Genomic DNA, 16648 nt, shown 5'->3' on the forward strand with positions numbered 1-16648 from the left:
CGTTTGACCTGAAATTTGTCGCGTTTTGTCCCAAATTCAGGGGAGATTCTTACGTGGAATTTCAGGAAAAACGGTTCCGGGAGAATTTTTCAAAATTTTTTGGCAAACCAAGGCTATCCTTTACCAAAACTCGTGAAATTTCGCCCTACTTTCCAAAATTTTAGTCTGGGTTCGTATTGCGCTGAAAAAATTCACACACGTACTTTCATATGTTTTTTGCACCCAGGTAAGGAGGCACGTCCATAAACAAATCACAAAAAAAAAGATACGGGGGAGAAAAGCCAGGACGCTCTGTTTTCGGAAAACCAATTTTGTTCAATCTCGGTCTGGGACATAGTATGCCCTAATCCCCGAGTATTTTGGTCTGAAATTTTTACTAGACGTTCGTCACTGTGTCTATTGAGTTTTGGCTTAGATTTGAGCCCTAGATTCGTCCCACAAGATTGGCAATAAATTTTTTATTCATCACTGCCAGGGCTGAAAGGAAGGTTCGTTTGTGTGTGAAACTGTTTGATTTTTTTCGTGGGTGAATACTCATCCTTTTAACCTGAAATTTGTCGCGTTTTGTCCCAAATTCAGTGGAGATTCTTACGAGGAATTTTAGGAAAAAAATATTCCGGGACAATTTTTCAGAAATTTTGGGCAAACCAAGGCTATCCTTTATCAAAACTCGTGAAATTGCGCCCTACTTTCTAAAATTTTTGTTCGGATCCGTATTGCGCTTAATAAATTCACACGGGTACTTTCGTATGTTGTTTGCACCCAGTTAAGGAGGCACGTCCATAAACAAATCACAAAAAGAAGATACGGGTAAGAAAAGCGAAGACGCTCTGTTTTCAGAAAACTAGTTTTGTTCACTCTCGGTCTGGCACTTACTACGCCCTACTCCCCGGGTCATCTGGTCTGAAATTTTTACCAGACGTTCGTTACTGTGTCTACTGAGTTTTGGCTAAGATTTGAGCCCTAGATTCATCCCACAAGATTGACAATAAATTTTTTATTCATCCCTGCCAGGGCTGAAAGGAAGGTTCGTTTGTGTGTGAAACTGTTTTGATTTTTTTCTTGGGTGAATACTCATCCGTTTGACCTGAAATTTGTCGCGTTTTGTCCCAAATTCAGTGTAGATTCTTACGTGGAATTTTAAAAAAAAACTATTCCAGGAGAATTTTTCATAAATTTTGGGCAAACCAAGACTATTCTCTATCAAAACTCATGAAATTTCACCCTACATTCCGAAATTTTAGTCCGGGTCCGTATTGCGATGAATAAATTCACACAGGTACTTTCGTATGTTGTTTGTGCCCAGGTATGGAGGCACGTCCATAAACAAATCACAAAAAGAAGATAAGGGGGAGAAAAGCCAGGACGCTCTGTTTTCGAAAAACAAGTTTTGTTCACTCTCGGTCTGGCACTTAGTACGCCCTACTCCCCGGGTCATCTGGTCTGAAATTTTTACCAAACGTTCGTAACTGTGTCTACTGATTTTTGGCTGAGATTTGAGCCCCAGATTCGTCACACAAGATTGGCAATAAATTTTTCATTCATCACTGCCAGGACTGAAATGAAGATTCGTTTGTGTCTGAAACTGTTTGATATTTTCGTGGGTGAATACTCATCCGTTTGACCTGAAATTAGTCTTGTTTTGTCCCAAATTCAGTGGAGATTCTTATGTGTAATTTCAGGAAAGAACTATTCTTAGAGAATTTTGCACAAATTTTGGGCAAACCAAGGCTATCCTCTATCAAAACTAGTGAAATTTCGCCCTACTTTCTGAAATTTTAGTCCAGGTCAGTATTGCGCTGAAAAAATTCACACAGGTACTTTCATATGTTGTTTGCACCCAGGTAGTGAGGCACGTCCATAAACAAATCACAAAAAGAAGATACGCGGGAGAAAAGCCAGGACGCTCTGTTTTTGAAAAACCAGTTTTGTTCACTCTAGGTCTGGCACTTACTACGCCCTACTCCTCGGGTCATCTGGTTTGAAATTTTTACCAAACGTTTGTCACTGTGTCTACTGAATTTTGGCTGAGATTTGAGCCCCAGATTCGTCCCACAAGATTGGCAATAAATTTTTTATTAATCACTGTCAGGGCAGAAAGGAAGGTTCGTTTGTGTGTGAAACTGTTTGATTTTTTTCGTTGCTGAATACTCATCCGTTTGTTCTGAAATTTGTCGCGTTTTGTCCCAAATTCAGTTGAGATTCTTACGTGGAATTTCATGAAAAAACTATTCCGGGAGAATTTTTCAGAAATTTTTGGCAAACCAAGGCTATCATCTACCAAAACTCGTGAAATTTCGCCCTACTTTCCGAAATTTTAGTCTGAGTTTGTATTGCGCTGAAAAAATTCAAACAGGTACTTTCATATGTTGTTTGCACCCAGCTAAGGAGGCACGTCCACAAACAAATCACAAAAAGAAGATACGGGGGAGAAAAGCAAGGACGCTCTGTTTTCGGAAAACCAGTTTTGTTCACTCTCGGTCTTGGACTTACTATGCCCTACTCTCCGGGTATTCTGGTCTAACATTTTTAGCAGACGTTCGTCACACTTACTCTTTCATATTTTATATTTATTTGTAGATTCAAGTTCACTAATTTTAAAAGTTCATAAACTCAAAGCAATTATTTTCAGAATCAAAATATAGTTATAAATGAGAAATTTTTCAATTTTGTTTTTCAAATTTTACAAAAGAACTTTTTTATGAATTATGAATGTGAACTAAGATTGTAGTAGAAACTAGAAAATAATCACATAAACTCAAGATACTCGCCGTAGTTTGAAATCTACTTTCAACTTTTGTTAATATCCATGAGTTATATGTACAAGAAAGTTTAGTCTATTCCTATCTTGATTGAATTTACATTTTTTGTGCCTACTTGCACCTGACAAGCTTCTGGGCTGGAACAAATCAAGGACGGTCTTGGAAGCTAGAACTGAAAGATTGTTACAAATCAGTAAGAAACAAACGCAAACAATGGATAAAGGAATGAAAGAATGAAAATTGAAACACAAGATGAGTGCAGAATTGTAAATCATTGATTGTTTATTAACTTACCTTCTCAAATGATACTAGCTCAACCTCATAATACAAAGTGGAGTTAGAAGGAACACAACAAGTTCTTGTTGAGACTCTGATGAGCCAAAACCATACTGGGGCGCAACAGTTAACAATGTCACCTCACCCTTCTTCATAATCAAAATAGCTTTGTCAAACCCATCAATTGCTTGTTATGCTCAATCCTAAAACACTCACATTAGCTAGCTTAATAAATAATTTAGTGGGAATCGGGAAAAACATTGAGACATTTTTTCAAGTTACCCTCATCAGTTTTGAATTCAAACAGCTCCCCTTCATCATCATGACCCTTCTTCAAAAACAAAGTACCATCTTGTAGCTTACCAATTACTTTCACTACAAGAATGCAAAAATAGGTAAGGAAACATCATAACCATGTTTTAAATCCATAAAATGACAAGGTTATCATCCACATTAAGAATTACAAGCATTTACACTTAAATTCATCAGCAGACAACTTACATTGAGGCTTCACACTTAAAATCACTTTCTCTCCCTTCTTCATGGTTTTAACAGTGCAAATACTGATGTTATGAGGTTGGGCAAGAACTATGGAAACCTACAAAATGATTTATGTTTGGAAAATAAAGTTCTCCATGAGTACTTATAGGAAGATAAAATAAGAAAGAAAAACATAATAAGTAAGCAAAAATCAGATTATTCTTAATCTAATTTGTAAAAGTTTTCTTGTACTAGCTTCTATAAAAATGATTCAGGCATAAACTAATTTTCTGGAGAAGTTTATCTAGTCCAAATGATAAAGCAATTTAAACAGAAACTGAATATGAAAGTCCACTTACTTATCCCGAAAGGAATTCTTTGGAAAAATATTTGGGTACTTCTCTACTAGCTACAATGAAATACAGAATTTCAGCAGTTAACCTTCTCAGAAAACCAGAATACTTTCAATTCAAAACATTTCATCTTATAAACATATGGAAATTCAAGGCTTTATGCAAGATTTATCTTATACTCCAGATGGCTAAGAATATGAATAGTACCTGAGCCAAATAGCCTCTCAATGAAGGGCCAATTATTAAACCAATCACAACATGACTTGTTGTGGAAATGCAGTTCTAAGAATTAACAATGTAAAAGAGTTAGTGATGCTTACAGTTGACAGTCCTAGAGCTTGGTGTTCTTCTCTAAAAAGTTCAATGGCATAGGCTTGTTAAATAAAGTAGTTAGACAAGAAAATGTAGAAATGAAAGTTTGAAAGAGAATGAAGTTATAATCAACACATGCATTCAAAATTTGTATCCAAGTACCGGTGGAAAAAACAAGAAAGTGTGAAATAGTAGGAGTTAAAGATATGATACCCTCACTGGTCCTAGAAAACCATTGAAACATCCGAGAAGAAATCTCATAAGAATAGCCATCCAAAAACTTTTGCTAAGGCCAAATAGTGTGTTGAAAATGACACTGAAATGAAGTAAGCATTGATAATTATGGGAATCTTCAAAGCTAAGCATGCAGTTCATTGACATGTATACTTACACTGAAATGATCCCTGCAAGTATTACGGGTTTTCGACCAATGCGATCAACTATAGCTCCCCACAACAAAGATGTCAAACATCTGCCAAGCATGAATACAGAACCTACCACATTTTTATCAATATGTAATTACGTATATGGGCAAAGATTTCCCCAATCGAAACTCTAGTATGAGAATCATTAAACTTGCTAAAAATAAAATCAAAATAAAAAAACCATACCTAATTGTGCGAACAACTTGAAGCCTGTGACACTGAAGATCATATTGCGTTTGAGCACCGTCACCGACAATATTCCGAGTCGCAAGCACGAGATATAGAGATTGAGAATGATTTACCTGAGCTTGAGCAAGGAAAGAGACAGTGAGATGAACCAATTGGACGAGATTGAGAACGAGAACGGCAGTGATAAAGAATAACGAAACTGAGAGTGAAGTAGATGAAGGAGACCGTGTGGAGAAGAAGAATGAGACTTACCTGGATTTGAACAAAGAACAAGATAGTGAGACGAACCAATTGAATGAGACTGAGAGTGAAATCAAGAACAAGCAATACTGAGAAAGAGGAACGAGATTGAGATTGAGAGTGAATAGGAAGGAAACAGGGAGTGGAGTGAAGGAAGGTTGCGACTGAAGAAGAAGAAGAGAGGAAAAAAATATTTATCAAGTAGAATTTTAGAAAAAGTATTTTTTTCTAAAAAAATATATAAAAAACATTTAAATATATACAAACTTAAATAAAATAAATTTAGTAATAATTTCTTGCAAATTATTATTGAAATAAAATTTATAAATATTTTATAAGAAAAATAATTCTAAATAAATTAGTAAAATGTACTTATTTCTAATAGCGTTAGAAATTCAAACTGCAGAATATTTTCTCATATTTAAAAAAATTAAATAAGTTTTTAAAAAGTATGTATATCTATTTAAATTAATTCATAATTTTTTAATTTAAAAAATATTTTGAATTTATAATTAATTTAATTTTATGTTTAAATAAAATTAAAAGATTAAAATACTATTTTAAATGTAATTTTAAATTAATATTAATTATTTTAATATTATACTAAAAATAATAGTTTAGTAAATTTATTCATATAAATTTAAAATATTTTATAAATTAAAAATTAAAAATTAATTTTATAAAATTTAATTATTCTAAAATTAGTATCTAGATTTAAATAATAGTGACTAAAAATTTAAGTATCTAAATTATATGATGATTAGAAACTAAAAAATTAGTTTCTAATTTTATTATTTTTAGAGACCAAAAATTAGTTTCTAAATTAAATTAAAAGTGACTAAAAAAATGGTTTCCAATTACATCTTAACAAGAGACTAAAAAAATGGTCTCTAAAAAAAACTTTATTTTTATTTTTATTATTAGCTACCAAAAATATAGTATCTAATTATATTATAATTTTTATTAATAATAGATACCTTTTTAGTAACCAATAATTTTTAGTTTATAAAATAGTATCTAAATTGGTTTCTATAGAAACTATTTTTTTTTAGTTTCTAAATTAGTTACTATTACAACATTTTCTTGTAGTGTACTCTCACTAAAAAAAAAAATATTTAGTGGGGTTATATTTGGCATTTCCGACGGTTTTAACCCCCGTAAATTGCATTACTCGCAGTTTACTATGTCCCTAGAATATCCAGCGTCGCTAACGAATTATTGATGATTTTTACGAACCCTGAAAAATAATTACTTTCTGGTGGTTTTGAAACCCCGTTATTTCCCGATGGTTTAGAAACTCCCGTAATTTTCGACGGTTTTAAAACCTCTGTAATTCCCGGCGATTTCAAAACCCTCGTAATTTCCAACGGTTGTGAAACTCCTGTAATTCCCAACGGTTTCGAAGCCCCGTTATTCCCTATAGTTCCTAGCGATTTTGAAACCTTCGTTACTTCTAGGAGGTGCACATAAAAAAATAGGTGACGAATAATAAAAATGTTGAATCAAAATAGTCTAATGATCTTCTGAGATCTTGTGTTTTTCTTCTACCACCTAACACTAATACACTACTATCTTTCAACTCTTTTTATTTACTTTCCAATGTTTCGTAATACTGTATTGGTATAATTTTTTCATAATGAAAATATAAACACTGAATTATTAATGGAAAAACATTGTGTAATATATGATTAACAAGATTTCGTATTAATACCAAATAATTATATTAATATAAAAAACACATATTACTTAATAATTCATTAATCTTATTCATTAAGATTCATCTAATAACCGGTATTAAAAGTTGTTAGAATAATAAACATAAAGGTTTAGATTTTATTCTTATTAACAAATTGTTTTGGAACAAAATCCTAAAGACAATTTGACTTCACTTTCATTTTTGAGGTGGATAGTAATTAGATATGAAATTCGGATGAAATTTTGATATGCGATCTTGGAAGAATAGTTGTGGTTGTTAGCTACAATTTAAGATTATCTTCCAAGTTATTGAATAATGTTATCTTTCAACATTATTTGAATATTGCTGTGGTGTTTTCAGTGTGTAATAGTGTGATTAAAATACTATATATGCAAACAAGTTTTTGTTTGCTTTAGTAATTAATTATATAGTTTTTCGTGATTTTAGGGTATTTTGTAATATTGATAACTTTGTTTGAGTTTATTAAAAAAAATTACTCATCTTATAATGTCTACGTTTTTTTTTAATGATCCGATTTGTTTCTTAATGTATGTTGTTGGATTTTATTTTATAATATTTATACTTTAAAGGTGTTTGTAATGTATGAGGAAAGAACTATTAGGTAATGAAAGCAAGAAATAATACGTGATTACAGCTGTACAAATCAAAACAAATCACTAACAAATTTGTCATAATAAATAGAGAATAAAATCTACACTTAATTATAGAATAATTCTCCTGATTATGCAAAACAAAAGGAATAAAAAATAGAAGTTACATAAAATGCTCACAAACAACTTGAATGCTATTTCCTACCTCACTAAGAAAGCATGTACAATTTCAAGTTCTAAGAATGGATGCTTAGAAGCATTTACATTTCACACCTCCCATTGCTTCAATCTCTCTATCAGATGTAGTTTTCCCTGGACTTGTTTAGGTAACTCATCCTCTCATAATCCAACTTCAAACCCTTGTACTTGTTTTCTCTTCATCATATCTTGACACATGGGTAGAACAGACTTTGGAAAGACTTATAATATCACACTCCACACAACACACTGTGACCATAAGTATTTCAAAAACAGCCACCTTACTCTCTCTTCTCAAGGCTTGATTCAAGACAAAAACAGTGGTCAAGAGTAAGATCTCTAAAGAGGGTCTCTTCTACTCCCTCCAGATATAGAAAAGGATACTGTAAAAAGCGATAGTATGAATGATTGATTAGTAAAGCTTCTTGTCTTCCAATAAAATCATTAATTTAAAATCAAAACCTAACAAAAGACAAGTCAACACATCATCGATACATTAGCATTGGATTGGAGATTGGATAAGCATATGATGGACCTTGTTGCTGTTGAGAGTCTTTAAACTTTTATTGCAGACCAAGGTTCTATCAAAGAAAAGAAGAAAATAAAAGAGAAACAGATGATGAAAATGATGGAGTAGCACAGCCACTTCTAACAGTTAGATTCTGTACTGATAACTTTACCAATAACCTAAGGTGCAAATGTAGGGGTTTCACAGGTTGGTTGATTATCTACAATTCAATTTCTCCATAATTTAACATAATACTCCAAGTCCTGTTCACATTTTAGGACCACATGTTAAATAACACAGAAAAAATACCACATGTGAGTGTGGAAAAGGTAGCTTAAGTATGTGTTCATGAAAACAACTTAAGTTATTCTTGTTCTCTAAATTTGAGCATTGAACATAATGGAATAAGCTAAAAGGAGTTCTTTTGAAAAAGGTATTGAAAAAATAGAGATTATCTCAAATAAACTTCCGATAAGCTCTTCAAAATACTTCCATAGATAGAATTAAAATACTCAATTTCTTCATTTTTATGAATTCAGAGAAGGCTAATCTTTTTAAAGGAAGGTAAAAGCATAGACCACATAGGTATAATCAAGTGAATCTTTAGACATGAATTCTTTCAACACCACTGATGCCAACATAATTTGCCCCATCACTGATAGAGAATGTTGTCTCCCCTGACCCTGTACTACATATTTTGTGTTTTGGCTGATGTGATTATAATTTTTTGATACCTCAAGCAATGACTACGTTTGACAGAAGCACAGTATGATTTGTAGCATACTCAGAAAGGAATTCTCCAAAATCATGTTCAGAGAATAATTGAAGGACTTCCTTTATTTATATTAGAACTCTGTTTTAAAATATTTATTTGCCAAATCCCTTAATGATTTCAAGAGAGGCCTAAGCAATCATTGTGTAAACATATAAAGCAGAGAGAAAAAATTATTTGGAAATAACTTCCAAGTTTACCTTTGCTGGACACTCCTTCTCCCTTGTTTTCCAATGGCAGGATATCTCAGAATGAAGAGTGATCACTATTTGTTTAATGTCTTATCTAAAAGTAAACCAAAAGCATAGCTGTAAAAGGAAAAGGAAAATAAAACTAGTTTATATTTAATACAAGTTCCTTGGAAACAGAATTCAGAACAAGCCATTCTTAATGTACCCAATGTTCTCAGCTGTTTCATTTCATCTTGTCTCCAGTCAATACCCCTAGCTTCATCTTGTCTCCAGTCAATACCCCTAGCTTCATTTCATCATTCAAAAATAATCAAGAACATGAAAACTGAACTGGTGTGAATAACTGCATTCTATTAAGTTTGTTTTCTTTGTCAGAAACTTTATTTATTTAACGCACCAAGCATGGATCAAGAAGAAAGATGGATAACTGTAGACAAGAAAATCAATTTTCTAGAATACCAAGCTACAGGATGGTGATGGATGGAACTATACCTTCCAACTACAGAGTAATCTTTGGAGAATAAACGCCACATGCTAGAACTTCATGCACTTCACAATTTTTAGTGTCCACATCCACTTTCTGAATATTCAAGTCACAATCATCGATCACTATTTCTTGAAGGAAGTCGTAATGGATCATGGGAATTTTCACAACTGAGTAAGTACAAAAGCTGAAGGCATGTCACCACAACCAAACTCACTTTATATCTATACAAGAAAAGGCTGAATTTCAATGTTGGAATATTTGTTAATTATATGAGAAAGACTACCATCATATTGCCAAAAGTATCGTATAAAAGATGCTTTAAAATAGTAATTAAAATTAAGATATTTCTAATCCCAGGTATTTATATTATTTAGTTGAACTCATGCATTAAGTGAACTAACTAGCAGTGTATGAATCAAATAATTTAGAAAATATCAAGTTGAGTTTTATCTTACTGAGGGGTAAATATGATTTTTTTTTCTAATGGTAGGAATTGAACACAAGTAGCAGAAGGTTTTCAATAACTCACACTACTGAACCAATTGAGTATAAAGTTGTTTTTCTAATGGGCAGTAGTGTTACATTTATTTGCTTCTCTTTTTTCAAGATATTGAATCTTAGTACTCTTGAATACAAACAGAAAACTATGAGATCAGTCTCAGCAGGAAAAAGTTGAAAATATGAATTTGAGTCTCAAGATCAGAATATTAAGGAAACTAAAATTGGACAATTACAAGGTTGTGTGGGTGAACACTAAAATGGATGGATGCATGGCCTTACACATTAGACCCTGTTTTAAAAATATTACTGAAATTGTCTCAGTTTAGGTTCATTATGCATAGCAGTTTGGTTGTCACCAAAGAACTTCATGAGGGTTTGGCAGCTTAACACTCATTCTGAACAATATTCAAGCTATTTCTATTACTATTTCTTCTGTAAAACTCAGTGTTGATTGAACCCCATAAAACTTCTTTTAATGTTTAAATATCTTGATGGAACATCACAAGAGCTTTTTAATAAAGAAAAAAGTGGTTTAAAAATACTTTTAAATTTCAATTACAAGTTCCTACTACAAGAAAAAAGCCATTTTGCGTGGGCCAAAAACAGACGCAAAAGCTAGAAAACAGACGCTTATGCGTCCGATTCGCGTCCGTTACACATCCCACGAAAAAAGCCTGGAAGCAAATGAAAATTAGCGTGGGCCAGAAAGTTGGACGCATCTTGCGTGGGCCAAGCCCATGCAAAACGGACGCAACATGCAGAACACAAAATGGACGCATATGCGGCGGCTTTTGCGTGGGCGATCCGACGCAGAATTTTTATTTCGCTTGTGCGTCGGTCTAGCCGACGAAAATGATAAAAATATATATTTAAAAAATATCAGAATTTGCGTGGGCTTGGCCCACGCAAAAGCGGACGCATGTTTAAAAAAACTTGCGTGGGCCTATGGCCGACACATGTGATGAAGAAAAAAAAAAACATTTTATTTTGCTTTCTAACCAGATTACCTGTAAAAATTAAATACCAACCAAACCAAATCACATTGAAACAAATTCCTATCATTCACAATACATCTATAAACACCCAAATCCACAAACACATCCAAAGTATGAAATTAAAATCCAGAAACACATCCAAAGTAGAAAAGCAATAGAAATAGTTAAACAAAAGATATGAATACTTGAAAAAATATTACAACTAAAATTGTACATTACAAATTTAACTAGAAGTAGCAAAATGAATCTCATAGTGATGTGATAAACCTGATGTGATAAACCTGTAAAAAAATATAAACAATATAAATAAATAAATCAAATAATTAAAATATTTAGTATATAATAAAAATATCAAATAGTTAAACTTACATTATAGGATGTACTTTAAGAAATAGGTTGATCATCCTGTTCTGGATCATACTCATGATGGAATTGTGTTGTGCTATTGGAAGTAGTTTTTTCTTGTTCCATAGAGATAAGTTTATCTTTTATAACCTTCAGCTCATCCTCCAAGTGTGCATACTTCTGACTCCACATACTAAGTTCAGCACGAAGCATTTGATTTTCAGTCACTTGTCCAGATTGTGAAGTGTCGGACGCAGAGGCTTGGGTGAGAGAAGAGACTCCTTGGCGGATGTTAGCAGCCAAGTCTGCCGTACCATATACCCGACCTCTACTCTTTCCTCCGGCAGCTTCCTTCCATGTTTGAAGCTTAGTTGCAGGATCAAGTTGGTGGACATCAGTGTTAGAGTCCTGAGAACTATTTGCTTGAAGGACCTTCAAGCGCTCATGATACTTTTCCTACACAGATCATTACAAAATGAAAATGTTAGAAAATTAAAATATAAATATAAAACAATTTAAAAGAATAACTTACATAAGTTTCTCGAGCACGAGAATCAACCCATTCACCCTTCTTATTTGTGTGGGTGGCCATAAATAGTTCATCAGGTTCTGGAGGACGGCCATATTGACGTTCCTAATAATGTTGTACAATTAAAAGCATTATAGGTTGCAAATGTAAAATGATTTTTCACTTGTGTGCCAATTGCTTCTAGCGCCCAAAAGCCTTATGGCTATTGACAATTTAGACTCAGTTGCTCCATCATAAATGGGTTGATGAGCAGATGCTAACATATCATAAAACTTTTGTGCTTCAGCATTAGGTTGTTCTTCTACATCCTCGATAACATTGACATAACGAGTTCTTATGTCACTTTCTTGCATGTATGCATTGTTCACCATTTCGACTAATGACCCAAAGTCATCATCACGCCTAATGTTATCAAAACTGGTAGATGCAATGTTTAAGTTAACCTCATTTGTCCTTACTTCTCCGTGATAAATCCATACCTTGTAGTTTGGTTGAAAGCCATGTTGAAGGAGATGACTCCTAACATGAGAAGGTTTGAGAATTTTCTCACAGCAACATTTCACACACGGACACCTTACCCCTCCATCTGGTATGTATGAAACTTGATTCATTGCCTTAGAAACAAAATGATGAACACCATCTATGAAGGGTTGTCTCAATCTTCTTGAAGAATCAAGCATTTCATACATCCAATCTCGGTCCATTGTTCTGCACATTCATCAGGAAGTATCAACACCTAATCCTATACTTTTACCCTAGACACGATCTAATACATGAATCATGTGGATATCAGTGTCCAATGCACTGCATATCTCACATATGAACTTTATTATTTAAACTTAGTATTTTAAATATAAAACAATAATTCATACGTCCTCATTCATACATCGTAATACATACATCGTAATTTCATTGAATGCATACATATAAACATCGTAATTCATAAATTGCAATTTCATTTAATTTAACTTGAATGTATATTTAATTTAATTTAGACACCCCACATCACTTTTTCTTTTTTTATGGCCCAATAAGCTGCCCAAAGTTTTTACTCTCTGCAGCCCTTATTTAATTTACACACCCGACATCACTTTTTTCTAATTTCTGGCCCAATATGCTTCCCAAAGTTTTTACTCTCTGCAGCCTTTATTTAATTTACACACCCCACATCACTTTTTCTAATTTTATGGCCCAATAAGCTGCCCAAAGTTTTTACTCTCTGTAGCCTTTATTTAATTTAGACACCCCACATCACTTTTTTCTAATTTTCTGGCCCAATATGCTTCCCAAAGTTTTTACTCTCTGCAGCCTTTATTTAATTTACACACCCCACATCACTTTTTTCTAATTTTCTGGCCCAATATGCTGCCCAAAGTTTTTACTCTCTGCAGCCTTTATTTAATTTAGACACCCCACATCACTTTTTCTAATTTTATGGCCCAATAAGGTGCCCAAAGTTTTTACTCTCTGCAGCCCTTATTTAATTTACACACCCGACATCACTTTTTTCTAATTTTCTGGCCCAATATGCTTCCCAAAGTTTTTACTCTCTGCAGCCTTTATTTAATTTACACACCCCACATCACTTTTTTCTAATTTTCTGGCCCAATATGCTGCCCAAAGTTTTTACTCTCTGCAGCCTTTATTTAATTTAGACACCCCACATCACTTTTTCTAATTTTATGGCCCAATAAGGTGCCCAAAGTTTTTACTCTCTGCAGCCCTTATTTAATTTACACACCCGACATCACTTTTTTCTAATTTTCTGGCCCAATATGCTTCCCAAAGTTTTTACTCTCTGCAGCCTTTATTTAATTTACACACCCCACATCACTTTTTTCTAATTTTCTGGCCCAATATGCTGCCCAAAGTTTTTACTCTCTGCAGCCTTGATTTAATTTAGACACCCCAACATCACTTTTTCTAATTTTATGGCCCAATAAGCTGCCCAAAGTTTTTACTCTCTGCAGCCTTTATTTAATTTAGACACCCCAATCACTTTTTCTAATTTTATGGCCCAATAAGCTGGCCAAAGTTTTTTGCTAATTGACTGATTGAAAGTGACAAATGCATTTTTCGTAATGCAATCCTTAAACCTGATCATCCCACCACTTAGTTGATCTTTATCTAGACTTGTAATTTTGATTGTTGTAATATAATTACTAAATGTAGAAAACCCATTAAAATTTGTCGTCTACTTTCTTATTGTTCTTCCCCATTTTCCCAGCCTCGCAGTCAGTATTGTAACTTGCGTATTTCAAGGTGCAAATAAATAGTTTGGTTTGTAATCAATTATTGTATATGTGACTGTAGTGCAGGTCAAGGTTATCTAGTAGTGATTCAAATCATGAATTGTCAAGTTAATATTTTGTCATATAATTTGGGGGCACGATGAAAAAAATAGCTCCTAATATATCTTATGAATGGTATGTGTTGATATTGAACTAGGAAATGACATAAACAGCTTAACAATGAAACAAAACAAAATCACAATCACATGCCATCGGTCAGAGCTTAGAACATAAGATAAGCAATAGTTAGCCAATTAAGTAAGCCTTTGTTTTATAGAATGAAAGTAGATGGACCAGCCAACTAAATAGGATGCATAGAGTGAGTGAGTGACTCTGTGAAGTCCTTTTTCAGAAACGCGGACATCACAGTAATCCAAACCAGCAATATTCCAAACCACCAATAATCACACCAGAAACCAACACAAATTCCAAACCAGCAACCACAACTCAATATCCAAATAAAAAATCATTAAAATGTTAACCTGAGGAGGAGGTAGAGGGGAAGCTCGCGCGGAGGGGCAGCTCGCGCGGAGGGGCAGCTCGCGCGGAGGGGCAGCTCGCGCGGAGGGGAAGCTCGCGCGGAGGGGAAGCTCGTCACGGTGGAAGCTTGTGCGAAGGAAGCTGGATGCGGAGGAGAAGCTTGAAGACGAAGATGAAGCTCGCGCGCGGAATGGGAAATTAGGTTTTCGGGATTTGGGGGTTTTGAAAAACCGGGAACCCCAAAAAAATTCTATATACCCCCAAATAAATTAAAACATTTTTTATATAAAAAAATTTAAATTTAATAAAAAAAATTTAATTTCATTATATAACAAAAACTTTTATTAATTTATAAAAAACAATTTAATTTAATTTATACAATACAATACAAAAATTAATTAATTTTAATTTATACAATAAATATTTACTTTAATTTATATAAAATAATTTCATTTCATTTCTACAACATAAAATTAATTTAAATTGTAAAAAAATATTATTTAATTTATAAAAAATATTTAATTTAATTTATACAATAAAAAATATTTAATTTAATTTATACAATAAAAAATGACTTTAACATTTACTACCACAAATATCAATGAATCCTATTATTGCAATTGCTCTTGAGACCCTCATCATCCCTTCTAACTTATAATCCAAAATCTAATAATCAACTATATTCCATGATTTTAAGTTACTTCTATAACTATCACGAAATGACTCATATTTCTCAAATTGCTTATGATACTCTCTTTTAGCCTTTACAATGCACTTCTTAGTTCAACTCTTACCTTGACAATGGACTACGGTTATTAACTTCTTCCTGCTAGGGAGATGAGACCTAGACAACTATTGAAGTCTTCGTCTTCTTCCCTCGGTCGGGTAGATTGTTGGGTGCTTGAGTAGGGTCTTTCTCATCTTCGTGCTTCTTTCCTCGGCTCTCGGTCTATGGCGAACACCGATGGGGAGTACCTGCGAAGGCACTCTAACGCTAAGTCAGTGAAGTGGGTGATCATTATTCTGGTAGGTGAACAGTAATAAATGACGTACCTTTCTTCTTCGAATGTGTGCTGTGTATATTATTTTAATGGGCTGACCTTATTGGGTATGATTAGTGGAGTGGATCTCGCTTAGGGTTGTATTACCTTATCCTTAATGACAGATTAACTTCACTGACCTTAGTTTCAGCATTAACAGTAGTATGGGTCGGCCGACCGTGATGATTCCACTCGTCTCGGCCAACCTTCCATGGCACATAACTTATAATCCAAAATGTAATCATGAACTCTATTGCATGATTTTAAGTTCATTCTATATCCCACCCAGTCGAAACTTACTTATTTATGTTACGTTTATTAAAAACTAAGTCTACTAAATTTACTATGTCAAAGACCTATTATTTAGTATATTGGGAAACTATATTAAAACACTTATAAGGAATATTGCATATGTATCTTCTCGTTACTTACTACATTATTATGTGCTTCAGTTGGAAAACATTAATTTCTTTTCGAAATCATACTAAGTAACTATAACAATGACATTTATAGAGCATGTAGTCAACTTTGGAACACTTTGAATATTGTATCAATCTAATAATTAATAATAAGTTACTTACTCACGCACTTAATCTTAATATGTTTGTATCATATACATTTTCGCTAATTCATTAAGATGATCTTATCATTCATTTAGGAGAAACATTTTTAGATCAAATTTATTCTCTATTTTTAAATACATCCATTACCATTTGCATTAATTAATTACTTCATCTTGAATTTATGTATATTTTATATAATATTTACAAAATTTAAATACGCATTTTATTTTTATTTTTTTTACTATTTTTTAATTAATTATTATTTTTCTATATATTTTCAAATCTTTATAAACTTTTTAAGATAACTTCTTTTAAATAATTTTAAAATTAAACACTTCATCAATTTAATAAATGTAATTTAACTAATTTATATCATAATTTCAAAAATAAAATAGTTATAACAA

The 16648-nt window shown here is 32.9% G+C and overlaps 2 protein-coding genes and 1 long non-coding RNA gene across 4 annotated transcripts in view; all 3 read right to left on the bottom strand.

The window, feature by feature from the left end:
- Positions 1-2773: 2773 nt before the first annotated feature.
- Positions 2774-7234, bottom strand: LOC137836559 (uncharacterized). Its single transcript, XM_068645225.1, has 10 exons — positions 7231-7234; positions 5050-5201; positions 4795-4910; positions 4575-4655; positions 4397-4499; positions 4079-4153; positions 3540-3636; positions 3321-3413; positions 3057-3241; positions 2774-2934 (listed from the first exon to the last, which is right to left on the bottom strand). The coding sequence occupies exons 1-9, from the start codon at positions 7232-7234 to the stop codon at positions 3219-3221; spliced, it is 744 nt and encodes a 247-aa protein (XP_068501326.1). The 3' UTR covers positions 2774-2934; positions 3057-3218.
- Positions 7235-7488: 254 nt separating this feature from the next.
- LOC137836683 (uncharacterized) overlaps positions 7489-16648 on the bottom strand; it is a 68464-nt gene continuing 59304 nt past the window's right edge. For both annotated transcript variants that reach the window (XR_011085333.1, XR_011085332.1), the window contains 2 exons: positions 9023-9721; positions 7489-7925 (listed from right to left, as the gene is read on the bottom strand). This is a non-coding gene — a long non-coding RNA (uncharacterized lncRNA). The remainder of the gene's footprint in view (positions 7926-9022; positions 9722-16648) is intronic.
- Positions 11018-14868, bottom strand: LOC137836675 (uncharacterized). The gene is made up of 5 exons (XM_068645363.1): positions 14644-14868; positions 12350-12578; positions 11874-11975; positions 11366-11797; positions 11018-11277 (listed from the first exon to the last, which is right to left on the bottom strand). The coding sequence occupies exons 2-4, from the start codon at positions 12572-12574 to the stop codon at positions 11381-11383; spliced, it is 744 nt and encodes a 247-aa protein (XP_068501464.1). The 5' UTR covers positions 12575-12578; positions 14644-14868; the 3' UTR covers positions 11018-11277; positions 11366-11380.

Source organism: Phaseolus vulgaris, chromosome 4, assembly GCF_000499845.2.
Source record: "Phaseolus vulgaris cultivar G19833 chromosome 4, P. vulgaris v2.0, whole genome shotgun sequence".
Taxonomy (NCBI): domain Eukaryota; kingdom Viridiplantae; phylum Streptophyta; class Magnoliopsida; order Fabales; family Fabaceae; genus Phaseolus; species Phaseolus vulgaris.